At 36.3% G+C, this 21,073-nt stretch overlaps 2 protein-coding genes across 6 annotated transcripts in view; one reads left to right on the top strand and one right to left on the bottom strand.

Annotated features, from left to right (window-relative positions):
* Positions 1–5,812: 5,812 nt before the first annotated feature.
* On the bottom strand, positions 5,813–9,348 carry LOC134531563 (uncharacterized). The gene is made up of 2 exons (XM_063367266.1): positions 8,636–9,348; positions 5,813–8,549 (listed from the first exon to the last, which is right to left on the bottom strand). The coding sequence occupies exon 2, from the start codon at positions 7,934–7,936 to the stop codon at positions 5,999–6,001; it is 1,938 nt and encodes a 645-aa protein (XP_063223336.1). The 5' UTR covers positions 7,937–8,549; positions 8,636–9,348; the 3' UTR covers positions 5,813–5,998.
* Positions 9,349–12,352: 3,004 nt separating this feature from the next.
* LOC134531562 (metaxin-1) overlaps positions 12,353–21,073 on the top strand; it is a 298,930-nt gene continuing 290,209 nt past the window's right edge. For 2 of the 5 annotated variants that reach the window (XM_063367262.1, XM_063367261.1), the window contains exon 1: positions 12,353–12,575. In XM_063367262.1, the coding sequence (XP_063223332.1) occupies positions 12,495–12,575 (81 nt within the window). In that variant the 5' untranslated portion in view covers positions 12,353–12,494. The other 3 variants (XM_063367264.1, XM_063367265.1, XM_063367263.1) reach the window with 3 other exon arrangements.

The following is a 21,073-nucleotide window of genomic DNA, read 5'->3' as shown; positions in this document are numbered from 1 at the left end:
CGTAACCTCATTGATCGTAGTCTCGCAGTCATGATGCATTGGAGGCTTGTAGACTTGAAGCTACGTAAGCAAGAGGCCTTGTAATCTTATAACATAATGCTGATGGAGCAGTTGGAGCAAAAGAGAAAATTCCGTCGAAGACAGATGCGGTAACTGGAGTCATGTAGACGAGTACCTTCGTAGTCAAGTACTCTTGCAGACTTGTAGTCCTGTATCCTCGCAGTCATGTAAACCTGTGTACTAGAAACTTCGTAGCTCTGTAGCCTCGCAAGCCATGTATAACTCGTAACCAGCTAGATCATTTTAGACTCGTAGCCATGTGGTCTCATAGTCTCTTAGACTCGTAGAATTCTAGCCAAATATATATATTTGGAGTTGGTGAGACAAAAGACAGTTGTTGGAGCCAATGACTGTAGGAGCCAATGACTGTAGGAGCCAATGACAGATGGAGTCACTAGACTGATGGAATCAATAGACTGATGGAATCAATGAATAATGGAGCCAATGAATATTGGAGCCAATGACAAATGTGCGGCCTTTTTGATGATGGTGCTGCCTTTTCGTTGTCGGTGCTTCCAAATGTGCTGCCTTTTCGTTGCCGGTGCTTCCAAATGTGCTGCCGTTTCGTTGTCGGTGCTTCCAAATGAGCTGCCTTTTCGTTGTCGGTGCTTCCAAATGTGCTGCCTTTTCGTTGTCGGTGCTTCCAAATGTGCTGCCTTTTCGTTGTCGGTGCTTCCAAATGTGCTGCCCTTTCGTTGTCGGTGCTTCCAAATGTGCTGCCATTTCGTTGTCGGTGCTTCCAAATGTGCTGCCTTTTCGTTGTCGGTGCTTCCAAATGTGCTGCCGTTTCGTTGTCGGTGCTTCCAAATGTGCTGCCGTTTCGTTGTCGGTGCTTCCAAATGTGCTGCCGTTTCGTTGTCGGTGCTTCCAAATGTGCTGCCGTTTCGTTGTCGGTGCTTCCAAATGTGCTGCCTTTTCGTTGTCGGTGCTTCCAAATGTGCTGCCGTTTCGTTGTCGGTGCTTCCAAATGTGCTGCCTTTTCGTTGTCGGTGCTTCCAAATGTGCTGCCATTTCGCTGTCGGTGCTTCCAAATGTGCTGCCTTTTCGTTGTCGGTGCTTCCAAATGTGCTGCCTTTTCGTTGTCGGTGCTTCCAAATGTGCTGCCTTTTCGTTGTCGGTGCTTCCAAATGTGCTGTCGTTTCGTTTTCGGTGCTTCCAAATGTGCTGCCTTTTCGTTGTCGGTGCTTCCAAATGTGCTGCCGTTTCGTTGTCGGTGCTTCCAAATGTGCTGCCTTTTCGTTGATGGTCCTTCTATTTTAATGTTGTTTTGACTCTAGTATTATTGTAAATGGTTCTTGATTTGACTAGCGTTTTATTCCATACGGTGCATGTATATAAGCGAGTCCTAGACAACAGGACGCTCAGTTTGTTACTGACGTCGTCGGTGTAAGGATCACCTAGTTTGTTTCTTCTGGTGCATTAATCACGTAATTACCTGTTCTTGCGAACTCGATGGCATCTTTACCGACTTTAACGACGAACTCGATGGAGGTTGTACCATCGTCTACGGGAACCTTGACGACAGCTACGACGGAGAAGGAGCAGATTCCGTTGACAACGTCGATGTCAACACTGGAGGAGATTTCAACAGATGTGATACCACCAGCAGAAGATAGCTTAATGACTACTGAGCTGGATGTGCAGGAAACCACGACGATCGACGATACGACCTCGATGGAGACTTCAATGGATGCTGATTTGACAACTAGCGAACATCGGTGCTGTTATTGCGACAAGATTTTCTCAAACAGCAGCAATGCTCGGCGACACGAGAGGAGCGAATGTGCCAAGAACCTATATCGTAAAACGTTTGTTTGTGAGAAATGTCATAAGCAGTTTGCCAGAAAAGATAATATGAAAACGCACATGAAGGCATGCAAAGGTCCTGCTGTTCGGCAGAAAGTAAAGGTTTCGTCGCAACAACGATGCATCGATGTGCATAAGAGAATGCCTGGAAATGGTACTACTGTTGTAACGCCTGTATCTGGATCGGGTCTGAAAGGATCGTCTTCATCACCACGGTATCCTTGCAGCTACTGTGATACGTCGTTCGCATTTTCCCATGATGCACGAAGACATGAGCGGAGCAAATGCACGAAGAATCCATCTCGCATGAAGTTTCGATGTGATGAGTGTCATGAATGGTTTACTCGAATTGATAATTTGCGACGACATGCGAAAAACTGTAAAGGTGAAGTCCGTGTGCCTACTGCTGAACTACCTGCAGAAATTTCGACTCCTCGGTTTAGGTTGAAGGCTCGTGAGCGTACAAGCAAGAAAACCGATGTGCATCAACCGATTGGTATGACGTCTGAACAGGAAAATAAACCTAAGACTGTGTTCGGAGCATTACAAGTGAACGATAATGGCTTCTACTTGGCGCAGTCTGCATTTCGTGGAACATTGAAGGACTATTATTATTTAAATACGTTAGGTGAGTCGAAAGACATTTGTAATTTTCTTGATGATATCAGAGAGGACGTAATCAATCAGCTTACTGATGATGTAGCTACAAACGGACCTTTGAAATATAACTTGTGGTTGGACTGTATTTATGGAAAGCCATATCCGTTCGATGACAAAGTGAAGAAGTGTGCATTCAAGACATCGGCTGCAGTAATTTACAGTTCTAACGATGTGAAGCAAACTGTTAAAAACGGTATCCAGAAACTCTGTCAAGAAGAGGTGGACTATGTCTGTAAAGGTTCTGGCTGGACTCTGTCTAGTATAAACCGATTGGAGCTAAGAATTAGTCATTTCACACCGCTGCGGAACTAAATGATTATAAGATTGCTGGCTTTCGCAAATGATCCTGTAGTAGAATAGAAATTATGTAATAAATATTATGTTTGTAAAGGAACTTGCAGTGTTTAATTCCTCGAACCTGTTACTATTATGTTAAATTGATGTTATATTTAATTTTTTTGCATCATCCTAGATCGAACCAAGGACCTTAGTCGATCTAATTAATCAGTATATTGATCGGAAATTTATTTAATGATTTCTGAACTTTTTCCCGGATCTCTAGCTAAATAATAACGGATTTTCAAGATGGCGGTCAACTTTCAAGATGGCGGGTGTCACAGCAATAATAAATGATTACTGCACTCTAGCGGATAAGAATTAAACTAACATGGCGTCAGCGCACTCTAGCCGACGATACAATGATGATGGCTTCCAGCATCGAAGACAAGATGGCGGACATGACATCATACTACCTGACGATATATATGCTTTGAAAAAAAAGTGGTGGGAGTCAGTATGCCTGCGTCCACTGTGAGGGAAGGATCGGTCACCATTTTTAATTTTTTGCACTCGTCGGGTTCGAACCGAGGACTCCGAGCTCCGTGTCGTAAATGTTTGTTTTTTAAATATTTTATTAAAAATTTTATTATTTAATTTGTTTTATGAATTTTAAATTTTTTCATTAAAATCGGATAATAAATTTAAAGATGGCGGCTGTAACGGAAATTGCAACGATGACGTCATAATTCAAGATGGCGGTCATGGTATCCTTATTCCTAGAAATGGCTTAACTGAGGCTTGAGTTAAGGATGCTTAAGCCAGTTTTAGGAATTTTCAGCCGCTGGGATTTTTAAGGACTAAAAACGGGAATTTTTCCCTCGAAACGGGAAATTTTTCCCTCGAAATGAGAAATTTTTAATTTGTGGAATTTTTTAGAAATTTTTTGGCGGAACTTTTTTCCACAGAAATGGAAATTTTGGCGATTTTTGAGGAATTTTGGGCAAATTTTGCCCAATTTTGGCGGATTTTGGCGATTTTTGAGGATCAAATTCAAGGTCAAGGTCAAAGGTCAAGGTCACAACCATCCAAGATGGCCGCCATGACGTCACAATCCAATATGGCGGAGCCGGCTCTCGGCTCCACCGCCTGAGGCCTGTTTCCGGACTGGCCAAACTATACTACTGTACATGTTATATAAAAATTGAAAATAGGCTCGAAGGTCTCGGAGGCTATTTTAACAGTAACTTTTGAACACTGAAAATGTTTTTATAAATGCATATGCATAATCCTCTGCCTTAAATTATTTTAGGGTCATCGTTTTTAGAACGACTTTGAGTGAAAATTCCAGCTGGCAAGAATTATAAATTTTTGTGAGCTCCTTTTGTTAATGCTTGTTTTTATATATAGCAGCAATATTAAATTAAGTTAATTCGTTCGCTAGTTAACAAACACCCCCCCCCCCCCCCTTCATGGAAAATATTACATCATCAACCTCTCTGTTAAAAAATGATTTAAAAAATACAATCCAGTCACTGGGATTGGCGCACCATCTGTTGTAAGGTTCAATTACCAGCTGCATTCTTAGACTTCAACGTTGGGAATGCAAACCGTATGTGCTGCCATCTAATTTGTGAATTTTGTACTTTGTACTAATTTGGAGAATGGTTCCAACATTTGTCAACAGGGGCGACACACATAAGGATATCTATCTTCGAAAAGGTTCGTAGGGCAAACGCCTGTAGGGCAAACGACTTTAGGGCAAATGCCTTTAGGGCAAACGACTGTAGGGCAAACGACTGTAGGGAAAACGACTTTAGGACAAACGCCTTTAGAGCAAATGCTTTTAAGGCAAACGCCTGTTTGGAATGAGGAATGCGAGAATATACTTCGCAAATGCGTTTAGGGCAAACGCCTGTAGGGCAAACGACGCACTCCCGCGATTACCATAAACAAATCTCAAGGCCAGTCGTTGGAAGTTTGCGGAATTAACTTGGAGTTTCCGTGTTTCGCGCGTGGACAACTGTATTTTGCGTGTTCGCGTGTCGGAAAGCCATCATCTTTGTTTATTTACGCGCTGGATAACAAAACGAAAAACTTAGTTTACCAGAAAGCTTTGCATTGAATGTTAACTGCATTTATCTTTCATGTAAAATAAAAACATTGCATTTATTTGAATTTCAAACGAGTTTCATTTAATAACCAATCAAAACTCAAGCCGTACACGATGCGACTTATATTATCGATCTCAATGAATTGGAGTTGTAAGGGTGATAAAAATTAATAATATCTTTTGAAGAGTTACAATCAAATAAATTTTTGATGGTATGAAGTTCACCGAGTCATCTAGTCGGCAATAAAAGTGTCGGCCCAGACAAAAATTCTGAATGGTATAAATGTTAAGTAAGGTTACAGCTTTCATTTGGTAGGTACATGGTTGATGTTCGGCCTATACTTGGTATGAGACAAGGAGTCGTTTTAATATAATGAAAGGTTTGAAATATGTACCTTGTTTGAACTTAAATAAATTAAAAAAATACTATTAAATATACTAATTTTTTTAGTTAAATAACAAGCCTTACATCTCTTGTTTAGGACCTCGTAGATGGATTATTATACTTCCATTTTTGAACTGAGTAGTAAAATGGTTGTTTCAAAGCCTGTATTGGGCTGGTGAAGCTATTGCCTGCAAGGAAAACTGGGCGTACGATCTTGTTGCTGTCCGTCGGCATTAAAATTGTCGGCCCAGTCAAATATTCTGAACAGTATATCTATTGCTCCAGGGAGTAATAGTATAAGTCAAAAACTTCTATTTTTCAGGAGAGAGGTTTAAAGATTTTAAATTAGTGACAATATCAAATTTCCATTATTTTAAATAAACCAAATGGCTACATATGCTTAGTAAATGATTTATTAGCATTTTACAACAACAATATTTCTTTCTTTATTGCTAAAGATTAAATAAATGACATGTACTGTTAGGGCCCATCATTTACATGACATACTGGTGAGAACACTGCAGGTTTAAAGACATGTACTCTTAAGACCATTAATTACATGACTTATACTGGTGAGAATATTGCAGGTTTTCTTAAATTAGATGACACTTTTTGCTAAGAAAATGATTAATTGACAACATTCGTATACTTATTACAAAAACCTTTGGAAGGTAAAGCTCCGGAAAGTGCAAAAATATTCATTCATTGAATTCCTCTATATCAGGAAGTACATCTCTTGCATCCACAGTAGTTTTCAAGTTTAAATAAAAGCTGTGAAAAACTGTGTCTATCAATGGCAACAGCTCCAAGAGATCCTTCTTTTTCTCTTTGGAAATGGCAAGTGTGGAGTTATAACATTTCTTTGGATGTAACAGCTCATCTGGACTGCGGTTCCGTCGTTTTAAACAAATTTCTCTGAAAGGTGCGTCTTCATCAAGTGTGTTCTTAAATTGAATCACTCGTCGTTCTTGAGTGTATCTGAGCCATCTCATCTCAGTCCACTTGAAGGGTTCTCCTGAACTATCCTTCTTTCTAAGAAAGAGACTAGTTTTGTACAGCTCAGCAAAATTGAGGAAGTCCTGATGATTAAGTTCTACAACTTCAAATTTGTTTTTCCTTCCAACAGTTCTGACAAGCTGGTACCAGTCATGGGGGTGTGACACAGTGAAGCGCAGTTTTTTCTTCTGCTTTTCTATAAGTGCATGGTCTGTGTCACATTCCATATGACTATGCCCACTCACCATAAATTTATGGTCCACCAACTGAAGATTACATTTCTGTTGCATCAAATACAGAAACATTGCTGCTACATGCGAGTTACGGTTCTGGCCGCCACATGTATCTGAATATAAAATAATGTGCGTTACATCTTCAGGTAACTCAGAAAGCTCTCTCAATACACATGTGGCAACTTGATTTGCTCCACGAGCACCTTCGCCTTCATGCCACATATAACAACGAACAGATGGTTTACTAGTTTCGTGCATAGTTAAATTATACGTCCAGAGCTGTCTTTTGTAAAAAGACACAGACGACTGAACAAAAGGTGTGGGCAAACATTGTTGTAAGTCGAACGTAAAACACCTTTTGCTAGGATCATCTTTAGCAGTTTTCTTGTCGAGATCTTTCTGTAGGTATGCTTTATCAGCTTCTGCATGATGCACAGATATTTCCTGTTTTATATCTTCTTCTTCTGCACCACTCGCTAGCTTCACTTTCATTTGTAATGTGTCACACCTATGACAAGTGTCTACTTTTGGTGCTTTAAAGGCTAGTCCCAAGGACTTAAACTCCCTAGTATATACAGTACGCCCCACAGGATTAGAAGTTGATTCTTTGTAAAATGAGAACATAGTATTCAAATCCAGAAAAGAAGGAAGATACTTCTTGTTGTTTGTTCTTCGCGTGTAATGAGATTCGTAAGAAGGGAATGATTGTATATGCCTTCGAACCTCATCCAGTCGTTCATCAGAAATTGCATTACCAGGTGATGTTTTTCCCCTGTTGTCCTGCTGTGTGATACCAGATGTAGAGGTACTTCTGTTGGTGATTGCAAGAGTTACAAACATTTGTGTCTCATCTAATGTGTTCATAAAACATCCCCTACAAACTTTTTCTCTTTTCCCATTTATCTTAAAATGAAACGTATGTGTAACCATTCTAAATTTCTCTTTATCAGGATTGTAAGCTCTTTTTCTTGATGTTTTGGTTTCCATAGTATCAACAAGGCTGGCAACATATGCTACTCTCCTGTCTCTACTACCAAGAGACCAATATTCTTTAAAAATACTTTCTCTTATGTCTTCAGGAAGTCTCTTTCTACATTCTGCTCGACAGTCTCTAAGAGGTTTCATTACTCTAGCTTTGACAACTTTACCGCTTAAAGTTGTGTATGACACCCCTCTGTTACGGTTTACACACTTTTCTCTTTTTCTTGCTCTTGAAAACCTACATTTTTTCACTTCAGCTTCAATTGTTTGTGTATTGTCTTCTTTTTCTCCGAGACCAGCCTTCCTCTGGCGAGGAACATTAACGGAAACATCATCTTCACTTGAGCTTTTCTCTTCTATCGGTTCATAATCTGGATCAATTTCTCCATTATCAATATTTACTTCTGCAATGTCTTCAGTAACCATTGGATGGAGCACTGTCAAACTTCCATCTCCATTATTACCTATAAGTAAAACAATTATTTTAGCTACAAGCACACAATAATGCCAATGACTTTTAAAAGAATGATTAGTTTTGTATCAACTCTCTTACCTGCCCATGTGTTCCGCGTATTTTCAAGGCCTCTGTCCTCATCAACAACATCATAGGAAAATTCACTCTGTTCATAATGTGGTTCATTTTCTTTATTTCTGTTATTTGCATCTGCAATGTCTTCAATAACCATTGGTTGGAGCACTGTCAAACTTCCATCTTCATTATTACCTACACATAAAAATAATGACGTAAGTATAACCACACAATAAAGCCAAAGACTACAATATAATAATAGTTTTACATCTACGCTTACATGCCAACTCATACTATGTAACTTACTTGCAAGGCCTGTGTCCTCAACAACAACTTCAAATAAAACTTCATCAAGTTCCCAATTGTATGATGAGGTGTTTGGTAGCTGTGTGCCATCAACATTAACGAGTTGTTCTTCAGTCACATTAGAAATTTCTTCATCCATACCATTCGAAATTGTGTTCCTAGTATCTTGAACAAAGACATGATCGTCCTCGTTTGTTTTTCTTTCTGCAATAAATAAACAAATAAAATATGGGCACTATCATAACATGAGAATAACTGCACTATAAAAGCAACATAACTTTTGTCCTTACCTGACCAGTATTCCGCGATATTCACAGTTCCTTTCTCATCTATATCGTCCCTAACCTCAATTCGGTCGTTTGTTACAACAGGTATGTCTTTCACATTTTCAATCACATCTGAAATAAAATAAAAGACAAAAGTAATAATGCAAAAGATTTTACTGCAGTTACAGACATAAATGGAGTACCACACTAAATTTAATTAGCACTTACCTGCATTTAAACTGGAGGTATTCTCTTTAGCTATTTTCGTTTTTACAAGTTCAACAAGTTTTTTTCCTCTGCTATACATTATTTCTCCTACACACTATACATTATAATGTAAAAATCAGAGGAATAGTGAAAAATAACGCAGAATCTTCTACTATTGTTATAACTTTATAAGTTAAATTCTAACCACAACCAACAGCTGGGAGAAGTTGTTCCCAATAGTATAAGTCAGTAAACAAGCAACAGTACCAACATAATTTTGACTTGGGTGTAACAGTATAAGTTGACTTGTACTCTTACACCCAACATAATTTTGACTTGGGTGTAACAGTATAAGTTGACTTGTACTCTTACACCCAACATAATGAACTTTATTTCTCTTGGACTGTTAGGTTCAAATCGTTATTACACTGGAAACAAAGTACAGTAGAGACTTATACTCTTAGACACACATAGTCGGCTACTTAAAAAATACTAATATCCGAAAAAAAAAAAATTCAATATTTTGACTTATACTCTTACTCCCTGGAGCCAAAGATATTTTGTTAAGTAAGGTTACAGATTTCATTTAGTACATGGCTGATGTTCGGCCTATAATTGGTATGAGGCATGGAGTCGTTTTAATATGATGCAAGTTGTTGAAATATGAACCTTGTTTGACCTTAAATAATTTAAAAAATACCATTAAAAATACTATTTTTTTTTTTAGTTATATAACAAGCCTTACATCTAGTGTTTAGGACATCGTAAGTTGTATGTAAATGTCGGTCTGGGGACAGGGTCCAGGGTGAGGTGACTGAGGTGCCGACCACCATCTTTGATTCTGCCATAATTGCGGCCTTCTTGGATGACCTTGACCGTGACCTTTGACCTTGACCTTGAATTTGACCTTCAAAACTGGTCAAAATTGGCCAAAATTGGTCCAAATTTGGCCCAATGTCATTGGAATTTCCCAAAATGTTCAGTTTTCTTGGAATAAAATCCCGCAAACAAATCTCAAAAAATTTGTAAATTCAAAAATTAGGATTTTGAAAAACCTCAAAAGTCATTTTGCCTTAGAAAGAACTCAAAATCCTAAAAGCGGCTTAAAAGTCCTAAGAACTAGCCGTATTAAGCCACCGAGGTCATGACCTTGAAAATAAGGATGCCATGGCAGCCATTTCGAATCATGACGTCACCATTACAACTTCCCTTACGTCCGCCATCATGAAAATCTTTATTTATTATCTAATTTTAATGAAAAAAATTTATAAAATTTATAAAAAAATTGAATTAATAAAATTTTAATAAAAGTTATTTAAAAAACATACTTTTTAGACATTGAGCTCGGAGTCCTTGTTCGAACCCGGTGAGGACCAAAAAAATAGCGTCCAATCCTTCCCTCATGGTGGCTGCAGGCACACTAACCCCCACCACTTTTGTCAAAGTATATATATTTGGTCACCTAGTATGATGTCATGTCCGCCATCTTGAAAATCCGTAATTTTTATGTTAGAAAAATGGGAAAATGTTTAAAAATCATTTTAAAAAAAAATTAACTAATCGAATTGAATAATAAAAATTTAATAAAATATTAATTAAAAACCAGTGTTGTACATTATCGTTATGGTCGCCAACTTGGATTATATAAATGTTGCATGTTTCGTTATGCACGCCATCTTGGTTGAGTACGATGTCATCTGTTACACTTTATGTTATGACCGCCATATTGGATCCTATTTATGTTGCATGTTTCGTTGTGGCTGCCATCTTGGAATCGTGTAATTATTTAGCTAGAAATTCGGGAAAAATTCCAAAATTCACCGAAAAAATCACACATTACTTTACATTTAGAGTCGATACTTGGTTTGATCTCTGAACGAAGCTAAAAATAAATTTAATTTAATTACCAGAAAAGTGTCAGGTTGGAGGAATTAACACCGCAAGTTATATTACAAACATAAAATTTATTACATAATTTCAATTATACTACAGGATCACTTGCGAAAGCCAGCAGTCTTATAAGCATTTAGTTCTGCATCAGTGTGAAATGTGTAATCCTTATCTCCAATCGGTTTAAACTAGACAGAGACCAACCAGAACCTTTACTGACATAGTCCTTCTCTTCTTGACAGAGTTTCTGGATACCATGTTTAACAGTTTGCTCCACATCGTCAGAAGTGTAAATTACTGCAGCCGAAGTCTTGAATGCGCACTTCTTTACTTTGTCATCTAATGGATATAGCTTTCCATATATACAGTCCAACCACAAGTTATATTTCAAAGGTCCGTTTGTTGCTACGTCATCAGTAAGCTGATTGGTTATGTTCTGCTTAATATCGTCAAGATAATTACAAATGTCTTTTGACTAGTGCTCCAAATGCTCCAAAGGTTCATAGATCCAACAGCTCCAGCAGCTCCAAATTGTTCTAAAGCTCCATCAGCTCCAAATGTCCCAATAGCTCCAACTGCTCCAAATGCACCAAAGCTCCAACAGCTCCAATTGCTGCAAATGTTCCAAAAGCTTCAATGCTCCAACAGCTCCAAATGCTCCAAAACTCCAACAGCTCCAACAGCTCCAAATGCTCCAAAGCTCCAACAGCTCCAAAGCTCCAAAGTTCCATCAGCTATAAATGCTCCAACTGTCTACGGCTCCAACAATCAATGATGTCAAAAGTATTTGACTCCAAATAGTCTTATGCCTTGCACTATTTGACTACAAGACCAAGAGGCTACGAAGCTACGATACTACAGAACTACATGTATACATGAGTACTTGACTACGAAGCCACATGTCTACAAGGCTCCAATGGCCTCATCTGTCTTCGACTGAATTTTCTCTTTTGCTCCAACTGCTCAAACAGCATTATGTTATAAGATTACAAGGCTACTTACAAGTCTACAAGGCTCCAAGGCATAAATACTACGTGACTGCATCTTCATCTGGTACATGGCTGATGTGCGGCCTATATTTGGTATGAGTCCTGAAGCCGTTTATATATAAAGAAATTTGTAAAAATATGGGCTGTGTTTAACTTAATATTTCGACAATTTAATTTTTAAATCTTTCCCAACCTGTTTTTTGATCTTTATGGAAATTTTGTTGTTGTTATGTTATATATTTCATACATTTTTTGGTCGTTTGTATGCTTTTATCTTCGTTAAATTATTGTTAATTTGTGATGTTTTCATTGCGTATAGTATAATTTTTTCCAATAATTTATGGAGCTATGTTTTCTTTTGCTGTCCAGTGCATTTTCTTGACAACGGTTGTAACTAGGCATGTCAAATACATAACTGTAAACTTACTTATACTTTAAATAAAAATCTTTTTTTAAATTTAAAATTGTATTTGTTAATATATCTAACAGAAAGCTATTTCTTTCTGTTAACATTTAAAAATAAATTCCAATAATTATTATTAGTCTCTAGCATGACTACTATTTGGCAACTAGCGATATGCTCGACCCCACGGGATGTAAAGAAACTATAGAAAAAAAACGGTCCTATATATTTCCAGCGATTCATATACAGTCTTTGATATACCACTTTCCACGGCATGCCATATTCCGCCTTCAATTGTGCCCCTGACGACATGCTTTTAAAAGTTTTCATAATCTAGAAGTTTTTATCGTGTGCGATCGAATGTTTTAATACTTACGTATTTCAAGAACGTAATATGAGTAGGACTATTATTTTAGATATCTGGGCAGGAGATTGGGGCTTGCCTTCTGTTGATCTTAAATGTTTAGAAGTTATGGTAATTGTTTTTAATTATTTACATATATATTGATTATTATCCCTTTGGATTTTCAAAATACCTATATTGTTTTATGTTCAAGGTTGATATTTTATTGAATGAATTCTGAAGGTAACAACTTATATTTTGTCCTTCGAACAAATTAGGTTTTACTGCAGTCGCACCCCAGGGTAGCAGTAATTTATTCTACCCCCTCCCCCTTGGTATTAAATCGCTTTTTTCTTCACCCGTAGGTGGCATAAGGCTTTGTTTTGATGCATTAGGGACGGCAGCTATGTTACTGCTTACAATCCCAGAAGGCAGCACCTATTTTCATGCTGATAATTCCAAAGGGCAGCAGATAAATGTTTAAAAAGAGACCCTCTATTCTGAGGAAAAAGTGATTTTATTTAAATTTCCTGACATGTTTTTGAATCTTTCTCCAAGAGGGTGCTGGATACTTTTGAGTACGTATTTTGCCAATAGTTTACTGTTTTTCATTTAATTATTGATTAAGTTAGTTAAAAATATTACAAGTACATTGATAGCATTAATTAATTTTGTTAGGTTAGATTATGTTTAAAATGCATAAATAGTGTGAACATTTGGTTAGGTTTGATAAATTAAAAATAATGTGACCTAATGTGATGAACTGTTCACATATCACAGTGATATTTTTACAGAGGGGCTTTAACGTAAAGTAAAAATAAAATTTTGAATACATATACTGTTTTTGAACACTGGAAACATACCTGTAGGTAATTATCGGACATCGCGGCTTTTGAGAACGAAAAAAAATATTGGAATACAAGGGTTTCACACACTACACACATCCCTAAAGTTACTCCCAAGGAATGGTTTCTTAATTCCTACTAGTTTGTGAAAAATAATATTTATAGCTTACTTCATTGTACCAGCATCGGACATCGCAGCTTTGAGGAACAAAAAGTAAATAAAAATGGAAAATATGTTTTTCAGGTATTACAGATATCCCTACAAATACCCTGAAAACATGGTTTCCTACTAGTTCGTGAAAAATAACAGTTTAAAGCTTGTTAAAATACCTGTGTTTCACAATGTCACAGTCATTCATTGATATCAGCGATCATGTATCTCTTTTTTTAGCACAACTGTAGCCAACTATGTAGAATTAAATATATGCTTATACTTACGTTTCATGTATTGGAGCTTATCCCTGGATCTTGAAGGCTTTATCCTGTGGTACATGATGCTTGCTGTTTTAATATGATTTGTCAAAATATCCTGATGGCTTGATCATGTGGTAGGGTGGAGGCACTGGTTTTGGCCACTCCTCCCCTTATGGCCACTTTCATATTATTGGTTCATTTTTAAACAACATGCTATCCTCAATCAATCAAAACCATGCTTATAAAAAAACTGCTGACTCTTAGCTACAGTTTCACCCAGTAGCAATGCATACTCTGATGCAAACAGATGTTATATCATGGTTTATTAGTTTTATGTTCTGAAATGTCCACTTTCTTATCATATTTCTTAAGTGTAACAAATTTTTTGGAAAATCACAGAAAAATTATTTGATGACCTTAAAAGAAGGATCTCACTTTCCAGGTAGGAAAACAAACTAGGCTGAAGTTGGCTTTATTCCAGATTTATTTTCCTTCTCTTCATTTCCCCCACCCAAAGATGTGGGCGGAGCCAAGCGGTACAGCACTAAACATACAAAATACAACACGTTCTTGTGTACAGCACTACACATACAAAATGCAACACGGAAATAAAAGAAATTGTGCAATGGTACAGTACTACACATACAAAATGCAACACTTTTTTGTACAGCACAACACATAAAATGTGCAACAAGTGCGTGACTACCCATACAAAATTCAACAAAAAGTACAACAATACACATACAAAATGCAACACGGAAATAAAAGAAATTGCGCAATGGTACAGTACTACACGTCCAAAATGCAACAATTTTTTGTACAGCACAACACATAAAATGTGCAACAAGTGATTGACTACCCATATAAAATTCAACAAAAAGTAAAACACTACACATACAAAATGCAACAAGAAAGGAAATGCGAAAACCTTTCAGAACATATAAAGTGCTCCACTGCAATTGAGTTAACTCTATTGTAGTTGTAAAGAAGTACAGCCAAACCCAAACAAAATGCAACATTAAAGGAAAAACATAAATGTACAGCATAAACATCTCTGAAAAGTACCGTTATTAATAAAGGTTGCAACACTAGAGCTGTTGGGCTCTTCTTTTGTGCGCATGGTCTGCTAATTAAAAAATTATAAAAATGTGGTTCCACCGTACAGCACGTACCAAAGGCATCTGAATCAAAAAAAATTACACCAATATGCAGTACTACAACATTCAAATATTTTTTTAACTTTAACTAAACGCTGTAAGGATAGAGCTGATATGTCATTCTTTTGTGCGTGTTGTGTGCTTCACCAAGAAATTTTAAAATGCTTGGTCCTCACCGTACAGCTCTATCAAAATCGTCTAAACCAAAATGATAACACAACTTTGAGCCGGGAAACAATTTATTTTATTTATTTTTTCTGTTTTAAATCAAGGTTGCAACAATAGAGCTGTTAGGCTCTTCTATTGTGCGCATTGTCTGCTAATTCAAAAAAAAAAAATATGTGGTTCCACCGTACAGCACGTACCAAAGGCATCTGAATCAAAAAAATTACACCAATATGCAGTACTACAACATTCAAATATTTTTTTAACTTTAACTAAAGGCTGTAAGGATAGAGCTGATATGTCATTCTTTTGTGCGTGTTGTGTGCTTCACCAAGAAATTACAAAATGCTTGGTACTCACCGTACAGCACGTACCAAAGGCATCTGAATCAAAAAAATTACACCAATATGCAGTACTAAAACAATCAAATATTTTTTTAACTTCAACTAAACGCTGTAAGGATAGAGCTGATATGTCATTCTTTTGTGCGTGTTGTGTGCTTCACCAAGATATTTTTGAGCCGGGAAACAATTGGTTTTATTTTTTTTCCGTTTTAAATCAAGGTTGCGACAATAGAACTGTTAGGCTCTTCTGTAGTGCGCATGGTCTGCTAATTAAAAAAAATTATAAATATGTGGTTCCACCGTACAGCACGTACCAAAGGCATCTGAATCCAAAAAATTACACCAATATGCAGTACTACAATATTCAAATATTTTTTTAACTTTAACTAAACGCTGTAAGTATAGAGCTGATATGTCATTCTTTTGTGCGTATTGTGTGCTTCACCAAGAAATTACAAAATGCTTGGAACCTACCGGACAGCACGTACCAAAGGCATCTGAATCAAAAAAATTACACCAATATGAAGTACTACAACAATCAAATATTTTCTTAACTTTAACTAAACGCTGTAAGGATAGAGCTGATATGTAATTCTTTTGTGCATATTGTGTGCTTCACCAAGAAATTACTAAATGCTTGGTACTCACCGTACAGCACGTACCAAAGGCATCTGAATCAAAAAAAATACTCCAATATGCAGTACTACAACAATCAAATATTTTTTTAACTTTAACTAAACGCTGTAAGGATAGAGCTGATATGTCATTCTTTTGTGCGTGTTGTGTGCTTCACCAAAAAATTACAAAATGCTTGGTACTCACCGTACAGCACGTACCAAAGGCATCTGAATCAAAAACATTACACCAATATGCAGTACTACAACAATCAAGTATTTTTTTAACTTTAACTAAACGCTGAGAGGATAGAGCTGATATGTCATTCTTTTGTGCGTGTTGTGTGCTTCACCAAGAAATTTTAAAATGCTTGGATCTCACCGTACAGCTCTATCAAAATCGTCTAAACCAAAATGATAACACAACTTTGAGCCGGGAAACAATTAATTTTTTTTTTTCCGTTTTAAATCAAGGTTGCAACAATAGATCTGTTAGGCTCTTCTGTTGTGCGAATGGTCTGCTAATTCAAAAAAAAATAAATATGTGGTTTCACCGTACAGCACGTACCAAAGGCATCTGAATCAAAAAAATTACACCATATGCAATACTAAAACATTCAAATATTCTTTTAACTTTAACAAAACGCTGTAAGTATAGAGCTGACATGTCATTCTTTTGTGCGTGTTGTGTGCTTCACCAAGAAAATACAAAATGCTTGAAACCCACAGTACAGCATGTACCAAAGGCATCTGAATCAAAAAAATTACAACAATATGCAGTACTACAACATTCAAATATTTTTTTTAACTTTAACTAAACGCTGTAAGGATAGAGATGATATGTCATTCTTTTGTGCGTGTTGTGTGCATAACCAAAAAATTACAAAATGCTTGGTACTCACCGTACAGCACGTACCAAAGGCATCTGAATCAAAACAATTACACCAATATGCAGTACTACAACAATCAAATATTTTTTTATCTTTAACTAAACGCTGTAAAGATAGAGCTGATATGTCATTCTTTTGTGCGTGTTGTGTGCTTCACCAAGAAATTACAAAATGCTTGGTACTCACCGTACAGCACGTACCAAAGGCATCTGAATCAAAAAATTACACCAATATGCAGTACTACAACAATCAAATATTATTTTTATCTTTAACTAAACGCTGTAAGGATAGAGCTGATATGTCATTCTTTTGTGCGTGTTGTGTGCTTCACCAAGAAATTACAAAATACTTGGTATTCACCGTACAGCACGTACCAAAGGCATCTGAATCAAAAAAATTACACCAATATATAGTACTACAACAATCAAGTATTTTTTTAACTTTAACTAAACGCTGAGAGGATAGAGCTGATATGTCATTCTTTTGTGCTTATTGTATGCTTCACCAAGAAATTACAAAATGCTTGGAACCCACAGTACAGCACGTACCAAAGGCATCTGAATCAAAAAATATTACACCAATATGCAGTACTACAAAAAACAAATATTTTTTTAACTTTAACTAAAAGCTGTAAGGATAGAGCTGATATGTTTAGTTAAAGTTTAAAAAAATATTTCAATGTTGTAGTACTGCATATAGGTGTAATTTTTTTGATTCTGATGCCTTTGGTACGTGCTGTACGGTGAGTACCAAGCATTTTGTAGTTTCTTGGTGAAGCACACAACACGCACAAAAGAATGACATATCAGCTCTATCCTTACAGCGTTTAGTTAAAGATAAAATTAATGTTTGATTGTTGAAGTACTGCATATTGGTGTAATTTTTTGATTCAGATGCCTTTGGTACGTGCTGTACGGTGAGTACCAAGCATTTTGTAATTTCCTGGTGAAGCACACAACACGCACAAAAGAATGACATATCAGCTCTATCCTTACAGCCTTTAGTTAAAGTTAAAAAAATATTAGAATGTTGTAGTACTGCATATTGGTGTAATTTTTTTGATTCAGATGCCTTTGGTACGTGCTGTACGGTGGAACCACATAATTATTTTTTTTTGAATTAGCAGACCATGCGCACAACAGATGAGCCTAACAGATCTATTGTTGCAACCTTGATTTAAAACGGAAAAAAAAAAAAAAATTAATTGTTTCCCGGCTCAAAGTTGTGTTATCATTTTGGTTTAGACGATTTTGATAGAGCTGTACGGTGAGTACCAAGCATTTTGTAATTTCTTGGTGAAGCACACAACACGCACAAAAGAATGACATATCAGCTCTATCCTTACAGCCTTTAGTTAAATTTAAAAAAATATTTGAATGTTGTAGTACTGCATATTGGTGTAATTTTTTTGATTCAGATGCCTTTGGTACGTGCTGTACGGTGGAAAGACATATTTATTTTTTTTTGAATTAGCAGACCATGCGCACAACAGAAGAGCCTAACAGATCTATTGTTGCAACCTTGATTTAAAACGGAAAAAAAAAAAAAAATTGTTTACCGGCTCAAAGTTGTGTTATCATTTTGGTTTAGACGATTTTGATAGAGCTGTACGGTGAGGACCAAGCATTTTAAAATTTCTTGGTGTTGCACACAACACGCACAAAAGAATGACATATCAGCTCTATCCTCTCAGCGTTTAGTTAAAGTTAAAAAAATACTTGATTGTTGTAGTACTGCATATTGGTGTAATTTTTTTGATTCAGATGCCTTTGGTACGTGCTGTACGGTGAGTACCAAGCATTTTGTAATTTTTTGGTGAAGCACACAACACTCACAAAAGAATGACATATCAGCTCTATCCTTACAGCGTTTAGTTAAAGTTAAAAAAATATTTGATTGTTGTAGTACTGCATATTGGAGTTTTTTTTTTGATTCAGATGCCTTTGGTACGTGCTGTACGGTAAGTACCAAGCATTTTGTAATTTCTTGGTGAAGCACACAACACGCACAAAATAATGACATTACAGCTCTATCCTTACAGCGTTTAGTTAAAGTTAAAAAAATATTTCAATGTTGTAGTACTGCATATTGGTGTAATTTTTTTGATTCAGATGCCTTTGGTACGTGATGTACGGTGGAACCACATATTTATAATTTTTTTGAATTAGCAGACCATGCGCACAACAGAAGAGCCTAACAGCTCTATTGTTGCAACCTTGATTTAAAACGGAAAAAAAAAAATAAAATTAATTGTTTTCCGGCTCAAAGTTTTGTTATTATTTTGGTTTAGACGATTTTGATAGAACTGTACGGTGAGTACTAAGCATTTTGTAATATCTTGGTGAAGCACACAACACGCACAAAAGAATGACATATCAGCTCTATCCTTACAGCGTTAAGTTAAAGTTAAAAAAATATTTGAATATTGTAGTACTGCATATTGGTGTAATTTTTTTGATTCAGATGCCTTTGGTACGTGCTGTACGGTGAGTACCAAGCATTTTGTAATTTCTTGGTGAAGAACACAATACGCACAGAATAATTACATGTCAGCTCTATCCTTACAGCGTTTAGTTAAAGTTAAAAAAATATTTTAATGTTGTAGTACTGCATTTTGGTGTAATTTTTTTGATACAGATGCCTTTGGTACTTGCTCTACGGTGAGTACCAAGCATTTTGTAATTTCTTGGTGAAGCACACAACACGCACAAAAGAATGACATATCAGCTCTATCCTTACAGCGTTTAGTTAAAGTTAAAAAAATATTTGATTGTTGTAGTACTGCATATTGGTGTAATTTTTTTGATTCAGATGCCTTTGGTACGTGCTGTAGGGTGGAACCACATATTTATAATTTTTTTTAATTAGCAGACCATGCGCACTACAGAAGAGCCTAACAGCTCTATTTTCGCAACCTTGATTTAAAACGAAAAAAAAATAAAACCAATTGTTTCCCTGCTCAAAGTTGTGTTATCATTTTGGTTTAGACGATTTTGATAGAGCTGTACGGTGAGTACCAAGCATTTTGTAATATCTTGGTGAAGCACACAACACGCACAAAAGAATGACATATCAGTTCTATCCTTACAGCGTTTAGTTAAAGTTAAAAAAATATTTGATTGTTGTAGTTCTACATATTGGTGTAATTATTTTGATTCAGATGCCTTTGGTACATGCTGTACGGTGAGTACCAAGCATTTTGTAATTTCTTGGTGAAGCACACGACACGCACAAAAGAATGACATATCAGCTCTATCTTTACAGCGTTTAGTTAAAGTTAAAAAAATATTTGATTGTTGTAGTACTGCATATTGGTATAATTTTTTGATTCAGATGCCTTTCGTACGTGCTGTACGGTGAGTACCAAGCATTTTGTAATTTCTTGGTGAAGCACACAACACGCACAAAAGAATGACATATCAGCTCTATCCTTACAGCTTTTAGTTAAAGTTAAAAAAATATTTGATTTTTGTAGTACTGCATATTGGTGTAATTTTTTTTGATTCAGATGCCTTTTACGTGCTGTACGGTGGGTTCCAAGCATTTTGTAATTTCTTGGTGAAGCATACAATAAGCACAAAAGAATGACATTTCAGCTCTATCCTCTCAGCGTTTAGTTAAAGTTAAAAAAATACTTGATTGTTGTAGTACTGCATATTGGTGTAATTTTTTTGATTCAGATGCCTTTGGTACGTGCTGTACGGTGAGTACCAAGCATTTTGTAATTTCTTGGTGAAGCACACAACACGCACAAAAGAATGACATATCAGCTCTATCCTTACAGCTTTTAGTTAAAGTTAAAAAAATATTTGATTGTTGTAGTACTGCATATTGGTGTAATTTTTTTGATTCAGATGCCTTTGGTACGTGCTGTACGATGAGTACCAAGCATTTTGTAATTTTTTGGTGAAGCACACAACACGCACAAAAGAATGACATATCAGCTCTATCCTTACAGCGTTTAGTTAAAGTTAAAAAAATATTTGAATGTTGTAGTACTGCATATTGGTGTAATTTTTTTGATTCAGATGCCTTTGGTACGTGCTGTACGGTGGAACTACATATTTATAATTTTTTTGAATTAGCAGACCATGCGCACAAAAGAAGAGCTCAACAGCTCTATTGTTGCAACCTTTATTAATAACGGTACTTTACAGAGATGTTTATGCTGTACATTCATGTTTTTCCTTTAATTTTGCAT

Source organism: Bacillus rossius, chromosome 5 (assembly GCF_032445375.1).
Source record: "Bacillus rossius redtenbacheri isolate Brsri chromosome 5, Brsri_v3, whole genome shotgun sequence".
In the NCBI taxonomy this organism is placed as follows: Eukaryota; Metazoa; Arthropoda; class Insecta; order Phasmatodea; family Bacillidae; genus Bacillus; species Bacillus rossius.
This window is presented reverse-complemented; position numbering and strand designations above follow the sequence as displayed.

Excerpts from the sequence above, each read along its gene's own strand:
- LOC134531563 (XM_063367266.1), bottom strand. The coding sequence starts at position 7,936 with ATGGTTACTGAAGACATTGCAGAAGTAAATATTGATAATGGAGAAATT.